We start from the raw sequence: 12,098 nt of genomic DNA on the forward strand, positions 1-12,098 counted from the left end.
AACACAGTGTGGGGTGGAGTCAGGGAGGGCTCCCTCCAGTGCCTTAATGGAATGAGCACACCCAGCTCCCTCAGGATTAGGTCACAAGGAGGCGAGGCAAGGGCAGGGCAGGCAGCGCCCCGTTTGCTCCTGGGCTACTGCTTGGTCTAAGACATATGTGCCTTTGCCAAGCAAGCCCTTGGCTCCTGGAATGACTGGGACTGGCGTGGAACTGGTGCCCTAGGGCTTGGTGCAGTCTTGTTCCCAGGCAGGAGCTGGTGGGAATGAGGACAGCATAATCACCGGTTTACCCTCCCACAGAGATGCAATTCCCAGAGGCCTCTCTCTTGCTGTGGGAAACCTTTTGGCTCAGTGTGCATCCCTCCACCCTGGTAATGGAGTCTCCAGATTCAAAGCCTGTGGGGCAGTGAAGGAATCTCAATTCTCACAACTCTGTGTCCCTCTTCTTATTTAGGTTGGTCTCTGAGTCTCTGAGGCTCTATTCAGACCATTGCTGAGTTAACCAACGATCCCACTGTGGCTGTGGGAGGACAGGGCCCAGCAACATGGTTCTACCCCAACTGCTCCATGGGAAAGGCAGCAGCCTAGCCCACCCAGCACGGAGCTGCACCCCCTATTCCTTGGTGCCCCACCTCAGCTTCCCTGATGGCAAAGTTTTCACACTGGGCTTGGGGATTCCATGCATAAACTTGAAGATGGAAGACGGAACCAACATTAGTAGGAGTGGGGAGGGAGGAAGGATGGTGGAAATGGCTCTAGATGAGTAGGTAGAAGACCTGAGTTGTCACCCTGGTTCTACCATTTGCTATCACGTGATGCTGGGCGAGTCACTTACTCTTTCTGGGTCTCAATCCCATCCTCTTTAAAATGGAGATAATGAAATCTTTCTTACTTCCATCAACACTAGATGTGAAGACTTAAAGCCAAAGTACTTGGCACCCAGTAAGTTCTCAATAAATAGTCATAAAATAAAGGCTGGGGAGGCATGACTACAGGCTGCACAAAACGGACAATGTCCTGTGTCCATAAAGGAAAAAGTCTGGAAAGTGAACTTCTTGTGAAAAAGAAGAAAGAGTCAGATACAATAAGAAGATTCTTGACTGGTAGGGTTATTAACACTTTAAGCGGCCTTGCCACCACCTGTCTGTAAGTTTATCATACTGTGGTAGCTTGTAAAAAAGTCCTGGTGATGCAGTGGTTAAGCGCTTGCCTGCTAACCAAAAGGTCAGCGGTTCGAACCCACTAGCTGCTCCCATGGGAGAAAGATGTGACAGTCTGCTTCCTTAAAAATTTACAGCCTAGGAAACCCTATGTAGCATTTCTACTCTGTCCTATAGGGTTGCTTATGAGTCGGAATTCAACTCGACAGCAATGGCTTTGGTTTGGGTTTTTGGGTGGTGGCTTATATGTTGCTACAATGTTGGAGGCTATGCCACCAGTATTTCAAACACCAGCAGGGTCACCCGTAGTGGACGGGTTTCAGCAGAGCTTCCATACTAAGACAGACTAGGAAGAAAAGGCTGGTATCTACTTCCAATGAAAACCCAATGGATCTCAACAGAATATTCTCTGATATGTTACTGAAAGATGAGCCCCTTAAGTTGGAAGGTACTCACATATACAGTGGCCTCAACAATGGACTAGAATATACCAATCATCATAAGATGGCACGGGACTGGGCAACATTTCCTTCTGTTGTATGAACTCAACGGCAACTAACAACAACAACAATGGGCCTTTAGGGAGATTGAAGGGTCTCAGCCCTGGAAATATTCAAGGGCCAAGGTAGGCATGTTTCCTGGATGGAGAGCTAGTCGCCTGCCTGGATATTTGGAATGTTTGGGAGTTATGTCTGCCTTTGGGGACTGATGCTTTTCTGACTAATAATTGTAGAAAACGGTCCTTTAGTTGCTATGACTAAACATCTAGCCTACAAATCTCTGAATAATATTCCCTCTTTCTCCCTACCTACTTTTTGAATTATGGGGTATTTCTTCTGAAAGACACATGGTCACAATCTTCAAAGGTCTCTAACCTCAGTATATCACAGATAAAGAAAATGTTTATTCATTTCAAACTCATTCATTTCATCCATTCATTCATGTAATTTCAACTGTGGACTAGTCCTGTATTTAACGTTGTATTACCAGAGTGAAATACAATTTCCTGCACATGTCCTTCCTGGTCAAAAAGGGAGGATGCACAGTGAATGTTTCCCTTGTCAAGCACAGCTGCCAGTTTTAAAAAGGAACAGAAGCTCTCTCTAGGAGAAAATGAACTTGGAACTTTCAATTTTAGCAACGGAATGCACATGAGACCTGTTTAGCTGCCTTAACTCAGCTTTCCCAGATGAATGAGATTCTATTCAAACAGGTCTTCATTCAAGACCTGGGGACTGGAGAGGGGAGAGCCTATGAGGCTTGAATCAGGAATATCCAAGTCAGCGTAATGATTTAAAACCAACGGAATTAAACCTGGGTCTAATCCATATATTGAAGCAAGGTTCTCATAGTCACACCAGCTGGCACACCATCCCTGAAGCCTTCAGCTATAAATCAGAAACAGGAGCCAGTAGGAACCGCCCAATGAGGGACTATCTTGTGATTTTCGATGACTGTATCTTCTCTACCTCATGGGTCTAGGACTGCTGTATCTAACCCACCCCCTGTGCCCAGAACACTGGACCTAATTTATATGAGATGAATGAGCAGGTAAACGGTCGGTTTCAGAGGGTTTCACGCAGCTCCTTGCATTCAGGCATAAGAATGTCAGATCATTTAGGGAGAATAATGTCTAACCCTCACTATGTGCAATTACTATATCCCAGGTGCTGTCTAGGCAATTTAAAGATATTAAAACACTTAATACAACAACCCAATGAGGTAGGTACTATTATTATCATCATCCCCATTTTACAGACTAGGAAAAAAGATGGTACACAACTTGCCCTAAGTCACGCCATAAGTGGCAGAATCAGGATTTGGACCAAGGCCATGTGGCCCCAGAGTCCATGTGCCTAACAGTCATTGCTGTGCTGCCTCTCTGGAGAACGGAGCGCTTGAATGGGGTTCCTGAAACTACCTGCAGATTCAGGCAGTTGCCCGTTACAGAATTCATCATCTTAAGAGTCAAAAAGCTTCCCCAGGATCTGGAGAAAATTCTCCAGCTTTAATGTAAACCTCATTTATCAAGTTATTCTATGAATGTTTCTTGAGCTTTCCTTGTTACTCAGTAGACACAAGGGATATTCTCCTCATGCAAACCTTTCGTATTCTTAAAAATAGGCATTAAGCTCCACTCTTGACTTCTCTTATTTTCATAAAAATTTGAATCCATTCAATCTTCTTGCAGGAAAATTAACAACAACAACCAGTTGCCGTCGAGTTAATGCTGACTCATGGTGACCCCATGTGTGCAGAGTAGAACTACGCTTCTCCAAAGGTTTTTCTTCCAAGGTACTTCTAGGTGGATTCAAACCTCGACCTTTCAGTTAGTAGTCGAGTGCTTAACTGTTCGCACCACTCAGTGGCTCCTTCTGTTCCTTGTGGAACCCACCTTTTATTCCTTCAATCTTTTCTTTTTCGATCTTTAAATCTGCTGCTGGATGTAGAATAGAAAAGATTCTTGTACAGTATGTAACATCCCAACATTATGTGTTTTAATTACTTATTTGGGGTTTTTTTGCATGTGTGTGTGCGTGTGTGTGTGTGTGTGTCCCATCAGAGACCTGCAATGCTACCTCACATTCAGCTTATAATTCTGATCGCAGATCTTACCCCTGTACATATGTGCCTTTCTCCCTTTTCTTTAGGTGAATTGGTCTTTCGCACCTTAAGTCTACTTTCTACTTGAATTTGTGTCTGTGTTGTTGAATGTCATTCTCTTCATGAATTTCTGATTTGTCGAGGTCACTTTCAGATTTGATTCTCATCCTCCAGAGTACTGTTGACATTTGCCTCACTTAATATCATCGCTTTTTTCTCTGTTGAAAGCAGTAACTATACATGTTTTAGAGGAAAGCTCCCTGTGGCCTATTATGATACACAAGAGCGCAGGTTACAAAGGTGGAGCCATATTTCCCTCCGGACGGCAACAGGTTTGGTTTTTGTCGGATTTAGCTCAGCAGCGTGCCCAGAAAAGGAGCCATATATCCACAGAGCAGCAACTGGTGACACTCTGGAGGGGCTTGGACCTCTCAGCCACACCTAGTGGCAGCAGGAGTGGCCTCCACCCTCAGTGACAGATTAATGATCTCCAAGGCACAGGTCTCTCTCAATCTCCGGTGTCTGTCACACAATCTAATTTGCAATACGACTCAGAGCATAGATTGAAAAATCACGCAGGCAGGCCCAGCATCTCTGCAGGAAGGGGCCACAGGCTATGAAGACCTTCTCCACTGGAGGTTACTCTGCTTTCCAGGTTATAATACCTGGGGTGGGGGCGGGGGGCGGGTATTGTAACAATATGTTGTAAAAATGAGCAACAACTGAAGTGGCGACTTCATTGACTCAAAAATGAGCTGTTAAAAGTAGCACGCACATTGTGTGGGATACATTAGAGATGAGGAAGTACAGAGACAAACCTTGACCCAGAGGCCAAACAAAGACAAGCATGCCGAAAGTTTTGGCTGTTGCACTAGGAGAATGGAGGGGATTGTTAAACAGAGGCCACAGGAAGAAGCTCAAGTTTTCTGAGACCCCAGCTAAAGAAGGAAACTTTTTTAAATAATATTTTATTGTGTTTTTGGCCAGAGTTTACACAGCAAATTCGGTTCCCATGTAACAATTTCTACACAAGTTATTCAGTGATATTAATTATAATTTTCACAATGTGTCAACATTCTTATTAATTCCATTCTGGTTGTCACATGAGTTCTTTTTTTTTTTCCTTCTAAATTTTATTTATTTTGTTGTTGAGAATATATACAGCAAAACGTACATCAATTCAACAGTTTCTACACGTACACTTTAGTGACATTGATTACATTCTTTGAGTTGTGCGGCCATTCTCACTGTCATTTTCTGCGTTCTTCCTCCTCATCGACATAAACTCACTGCCCCCTAAGGTTCCTATCTAATCTTTTGAGTTTCTGTTGTTGATTTGATCCCACTTAGATAGCTCTTAAAAAAGCAAAATGCTAAAGGCAGAACTTTTTTACCGGTTAAGCTAAACTATTGTTTGGTTTTAAGATGACTTCAGGTGATATTTTCGGTTTAAGATTGAAATATTATTTCAGGGTAATAATGTCAGTGGTTCATCCAGTCTCCATGGCTCCAGAAAGTCAAGTGCACGAGAATTTAAAATTCCGTTCTACATGTTCCCGCTTTTGATCAGGATTCTTCTATGGAATCTTTGATCAAAATGTAAAAGAAGTAAACTTTGCAAAGAAAGAGCAATTGTCATACTGCATTCTCAAAAATAGATTTAAAAAAAATTGCGGTTGAGCCAATTCAGACTCATGGCAGCCCCTTGTGTTACGAAGTAGAACTGTTTCATAGCATTTTCTTGACTATAATCTTTATGGAAGTAGATCACCAGGCCTTTCTTTACATGATGCTTTTGGGTTTCCAAGGAACACTTGGTGGATTTGAACTGCCAACCTTTTGGTTAGCAGGTGTAGCACTTAACCACTATGTCACCAGGGTTTCCATTTTAGGTTAGTAGTCAAGCACAAATCATTTGTGCCACCCAGGCGCTTTAAACTACTTAATAATAGAAGGTATAAATTTCAGGCCACAAATTCAACAGTGCACAAAATGTTACTTTCTTTATTATTTAGAACTAAATCTTAATTTCTAGTTTGAGCTGTATACCACTGGATGGTGGGAATTGCATCTGACAATTGATGCTTTTCCATCCCCAGGGCCCATAGATAGGGGTGGGGTGTGTGTATCTGGTAGGAGTCACTGTCACTTATCCACACTGGCATCTGTAAAGAAGTCTGTCATTCTGTCTGACCTCTAACCCTGGTCCTGAGTAGATGTCCTGGTTTTCTCCATCCCAACTTCAGGGCTTCTTCAGATCTGCCCTCCCCCCACCCAGCTTCTTCCATGTTTCTCAGAACAAGAGAACACGGTGGGGGCGGGGGGAGCTAAGACTCTTCACCTCCTCCGTGCTGTGTTCAGGGGCAAAGGGCCTCTATGAAGTTCTCTTGGACCTATTGCCAAAATCTTCTGGCAGACATTTCTGCCATCATGCTCCTGCACTGCGGGGGTTCTTTAAGGTATCCTGGGGCCTTTCAATTTTCCCGAGTTTGATTCTGAAAGTATCAGTCCCCTCTACTCAGGGATTCCCTGAAACTATGGAGTTTCTGCATATGGACACACGTGCACACGTGGCTGGGGTTCATGCACTCACACACACACAGGCACAGAACTTATTCTCTGGTACCTTTCAGAATCTAATCTCTTTTCTCTGTTTCTAGTTGGGAGATGGGGGCAGTGCTGAGGGTTTACAGTATGCTTTCTCTTACTAAACATTGTTCAAAAATATTTCTTTCTGGCATAAATTTTATGTTCCCAGTTATTCAAGATTTAGGCTTTTGAAAGCAAAAAGTCTGTGTCCTTGAAGCTTACAAGGCTTGTCTCTGTTTTTCCTATGAATCATTCCTCCCCTGGGGGCAATGAATATTGCTGACTGAATAGGGGACCTGGTGTCACAATGGTTAAGCGCTCAGCTGCTAACTGAAAGGTCAGAGGTTCCAACCCACCAGCCACTCCACTGGAGAAAGATGCAGCCGTCTGTTTCTGTAAAGATTACAGTCTAGGAAACCCTATGGGGCAATTCTACTCTGGCCTATAAGGGTTGCTATGAGTCAGAATCAATGCAACAGCAACAAGTTTGGTTTCGGTTTAGAGTATACAAAGAACTGGTGAGAGAGGGTAGAAACCTCAGTTACTATCTCAAAGCCTTTTCTAACCACTCTTGCAAAGGAAGGGATTACCATGAAACCAACTAAATCAGAAGCTCGCTTGGCTTGAAGGTCTTAGAATTCCAGGTCGCAGAAAACTAAAGGTCCAGTTTACATGCTCACATAACCATTGGTCCATAGAGTGAATGTTATGGGGAATTCAAGGGAACAGTAATTTAACTGTCTCAAGAGATGGCACAGAAGCAATGAGGCCCAGGCAGGACTCTTCTGCTCTGGGGTTGAGCTTCCTGACCCAAGGCTGGTCAGCTTTCACATGCCTTCAAGTTAGAACCAGCCTGTTTCTGTGGGCTTTTAATCTTCTTACTGAAAATGTTATTATTTCCTTGGCATAAGCTGTTTTGTGGCTGGGGTTCTCATCTGACTCCTTTTATAAAATAATCCTATAACTGAGGGCATGTATGCCTCAGAAGCCTCCAAGAGACAACAGTACTCTCTGCTCTCCACGTTAGGAGCTGTGTGGGTACAGGGGTTACTTGACCTTCTTAAACCCTCTTGCAGATGGCTACGAGTTTCTGGAGATCCTGAAACAGGTTGCCCGAGACAATACTGACAATCCTGACCTGAGCATCGTGTGGATCGACCCGGATGACTTTCCTCTGGTGAGTGGTTCAGGCCAGGGCCCCATCCTTGGTTCTTTCCACAGCCCCATGTTTGTGTTTCATGTGAGACCCTGAAGCATGGAAGAGGAGGTGAAATAGGTAGGGGCGCTGGCAGAAACCCGGTGGGCACCCTCACCCACTGTGGATCGAAATCTTGGCCATAGGGACAGCCTTGAACTTAAGGCCTTGTCACAGTTCTCATTCCCTGGAGACCAGAAGGTGTGGACTCTCCGAAGGGCCCAGCCAAGTAAGCTGGGTGAATTTCTTCTGCCAACAGCTCCATAACTACCCCTCCCTCCACCACAACCCCTTCCTATAACCTTCTTTGTTTTCTGGGTTGTTATTAGCCATCTTTGAGTTGGCCCCAACTCAGAGAAACCCTATGTACAAAGGAATAAAATACTACCAAGTGTAACACCATCCCCATGGTCAGTCGCAGATTGGACTATTGTGGCCCACAGGACTTTCATTGGCTGATCTTCAGGAGCAGATCACTAGGCCTTTCTTCCTAGTCCATCTTAGTTGGGAAGCTCCACTGAAACCTGTTCAACACCCACTGATGGACAGGTGTTGGCTGCACATCAGATGCATTGGCCAGGAATTGAACCTGGGTCTCCTGCATGGAAGAAGAGAATTCTACCTCTGAACCACCACTGCCCCCTCCTTTTCTGGGTAGAAACTATAATTCTGAGGCAACCTGAGTTACTAAGCACTCAAAACCAAAGATGAACATTTTGCCTAGAGTTAAGAGAACTTCACGGAGAGAAGGAGTAAGCTCTTTAAGGGCAGACATTATGTCTGTCTTGTTCATCATGTTGTTCCCTGGACCTAGCATAGCATCTAGCACATGTTGAATGTGCAAGAAACTTAAAGTCCAAACTCTTGCTCATGTCCACCATCAATGGCCAGAAAATTTTGATTATACTTTGTTTTAAAAATGAAAAAACAGAGTTTGTATAATACATGAGCCCAGTGGTAATAATAATGAACAAACTAATACGCCTTGCTGTATATACTTTATGTCTGGAACTAGTGTAGGCACTTTACATGCATTGTCTCATTTAATCCTCACAACCAACCTATGAAGTAGGTACAATTACAGTCCTCATTTTACAGATGAAGAAAACCCTAATTGCTGGAGAGGTTAAAGCTAGTAAGTAGTGGATGTAATATTCCAGCCCTGGTCTGTATGAAGCCAAAGCTTAATCAATTGACTGCTTTAGGTAAGCGTTAACAGCTGGTAGCCAGTACAAGTTTAATTATTTTGATGGTTAAGGTTGTCTGTCAACTTGGCTGGGCCATGATTCTCAGTGGTTTGGCAGTTATGTAATGATGTAGTTTGACAACTATGTAATGATATAATATGGCAGTTATGTCATGATGTAGTCATCTTCCATAATGTGATCTGATGTGATCAGTCAATCAGTTATAAGGGCAGTTTCTTCAGAGGTGTCATCTGCATCCAATATATACATGGACTTTCTAGCAAAGCTCACTTGTTTGCTCTGGATCCTGCATCCAGCTTGTCATCATCTGACCCCTGGTTCTTGGGACTTGAGCTAGTCGCCTGCCATATTGCCTGCTGATCTTGGGATTCATCAGCCTTTGCAGTCTGTGAGCCAGCAGCCTGCTGTCTTATCTGCCAATCTTGGATTCAGCAGCCTCCACAGGCTGAGACAGCAGCCTGCCATCTGACTTGCTGATCTTGAGTTTGTCAGCTGTCAGGAGAAGCCTCCAGCCTGATGCCTGATCCATGAACTTGGGACTTGCCAGCCTCTACAACTATGTCAGCCATTTCCTTGGGATAAATCTCTCTCTCTCTCGTATATATAAGCTTCACTGGTTTTGCTTCTCTACACAACTCAGCCTAAGACAGTTATCATTAGGTTATACATGATAACTTCATCTTCTGCCAGGAATGATCACTAGTTGTACTAATCATGACTTGTCATACTGTGATTAAACAGAATTGAGGGGGTTTAGTGGTCCCATTAGAACAAGACCAGAGAATGAGAATTCTGGAACACTTAACTGTGCTCATGCAGAACCCATACATAGACCAAGAGGCAGTCATTCAAGCAGAACAAGGAGATACTGCATGATTTAAAATCAGGGAAGTTGTGCATCAGGGTTGTGTCCTTTCATCATACTCATTCAGTCTGTATGCTGAGTGTTATGGTTTGAATTGTGTCCCCCCAAAATGTGTGTGAACTTGGCTAGGCCATAATTCCCAGTATTGTGTGGTTGTCCTGCATTTTGTGATCTGATGTATTTATCCTATGTATCTTAAATCCTAACCTCTATGATGTTAATGAGGCAGGATTAGAGGCTGTTATGTTAAAGAGACAGGACTAAATCTACAGGATATCTTGAGTTAATCACTTTTGAGATATAAAAGAGAGAGGCAAGCAGAGAGGAGTGGGACTGCATACACTAAGAAAGCAGCACGGGGAGCAGAGCTCGTCCTTTGGACCTGGATTTCCTGCACTGAGAAGCTCCTTGACCAGGGAAAGATTGATGACAAGGACTTTCCCACAGAACGAACAGAGAGAGAAAGCCTTCCCCTGGAGCTGGCACCCTGAATTCAGACTTCTAGCCTACTAGACTGTGAGAGAATAAATCTGTTTGTTAAAGCCCTCCACTTGTGGTATTTCTGTTACAGGCAAAACCAAAACCCAAATCTGTTGCCGTCCAGTCAATTCCAACTCATAGCAATCCTGTAGGACAGAGTAGAATTGCCCCATAGGGTTTCCATGGAATGCCTGACGGATTCAAACTGCCAACTTTTTTGCTTAGCATCCAAACTCTTAACCACTATGCCACTAGGTTTTCCTCTGTTAGAGCAGCACTAGATAACTAAGACACTGAGCAAATAATCCAAGAAGCCAGACTGTATCAAGAAAAATGCAGCACCAGGGTTGAAGGAGGACTTATTAACAACCCTGATATGCAGATGACACAACCTTACTTACTGAAATCAAAGAGAACTTGAAGCACTTACTGATGAAAATCAAAAACTACAGTCTTCAGTACGGATTACACCTCAACATAAAGAAAAGAAAAATTCTCACAACTGGACCAAGAAGCAACGTCATGATAAACGGAGAAAAGATTGAAGTTGTCAAGGATTTCATTTTATTTGAATCCATAATCAATGCCCATAGAAGCAACAGTGAAGATAACAAACAATGTATTGCATTGGTCAAATCTGCTGCAAAAGACCTCTTTAAAGTGTTAAAAAACAAAGATGTCACTTTGAGGACTAAGATGCACCTGACCGAAGTCCTGGTACTTTCAGTAGCCTTATATGCATGTGAAAGCTGGACAATGAATAAGTAAAACCAGAGAAGAATTGATGCCTTTGAATTATGCTGTTGTCAAAGAATATCGAGTATTCCATAGACTGCTAGAAGAATGAACAAATCTGTCTTGGAGGAAGTACAGCCAGAATGCTCCTTGGAAGTGAGGATTGTGAGACTTTGTCTCACATAACTTTGGTCATGTTATTAGGAGGAACAGTCCCTGGAGAAGGACATCATGCTTGGTAAAGTAGGGTGTCAGGGAAAAAGTGCAAGACCCTCAGTGCGGTGGACTGACACAGCGATTGCAACAATGGGCTCAAGCGTAACAACGATTGTGAGGATGGTGCAGAACCAGACACTGTTTCATTCTGTTGTACAAACTATGAGTTGAAGTGGGCTCGACAGTACCTAACAGTGATCCCATTGTGGTTACTTCCTTTGAGTCCCTGGGAGATGCAAACGGTTAACATGCTAACCGAAAGATTGACGGTTCAAGTCCACCCAGAGGAGCCTCAGAAGAAAGATTTGGTGATCTACTTCCAAAAAATCAGGCATTGAAAACCCTATGGAGCACAGTTCTACTCTGATACACATGGAGTCACCATGAGTTGGACTCGACTCAGCAGCAACTGGTAAGTGATCTCAGGGGTCCTACTACCCAATCCTCTGTAAAGGGTGGTGAATCAAAGGCAGAGACTTCCATCACACTTGAAACCAATGTTGTAATTCTAGGTAATCATAACAAAGCCTCGGCCATAAAAACCACATACAGTACAATTATGCTTGGTTGTGTTTCTAGTGCATCTGAACTATTAAGTAAGCTGCAGTTTTCCTGTCCTACATATTTGCCTTAGTTTGCAAGAAAGAAATTCTCAAATTATTCTGATTTACAAATTCCTAAATAACACTAGTCCTCATCAGGCCATATATGTTCTTGGGAGGCTTTCTACCACTCAACATTCCCGTTCTCTTAGCCCCTGGGCCCCTTGCTCCTTTAGTCCTGCCCCAGTCAGAAATTTATCCACGTGGAACCCAAACCTGACTAAGGGAACAAACCTTATTTACTCGTATGCCAACTTCTGGCACAAAATTGCTTTTCCAGCAATCTCATGTAGCAGAGTGATTCAAGTAAAGGATTTCAAATAGGATACTGAAAAAGAGGCAGAGAGGAATGTCTCCTTCACAATATATAAACTATAAAAGGGCCACTAGTAATTTGAGAAACAACTTTGGACTATCTCTGTAATGGTCTTACTTACATTGCAG

The 12,098-nt window shown here is 43.4% G+C and overlaps 1 protein-coding gene across 1 annotated transcript in view; it reads left to right on the forward strand.

Annotated features, from left to right (window-relative positions):
* Positions 1-12,098, forward strand: part of CASQ2 (calsequestrin 2) — a 105,172-nt gene that overhangs the window by 91,078 nt on the left and 1,996 nt on the right. The window contains exon 9 of the mRNA XM_003409607.4: positions 7,430-7,530. Coding sequence (XP_003409655.1) covers positions 7,430-7,530 — 101 coding nt within the window. The remainder of the gene's footprint in view (positions 1-7,429; positions 7,531-12,098) is intronic.

This window comes from Loxodonta africana, chromosome 3 (genome assembly GCF_030014295.1).
Source record: "Loxodonta africana isolate mLoxAfr1 chromosome 3, mLoxAfr1.hap2, whole genome shotgun sequence".
NCBI classification, from domain to species: domain Eukaryota; kingdom Metazoa; phylum Chordata; class Mammalia; order Proboscidea; family Elephantidae; genus Loxodonta; species Loxodonta africana.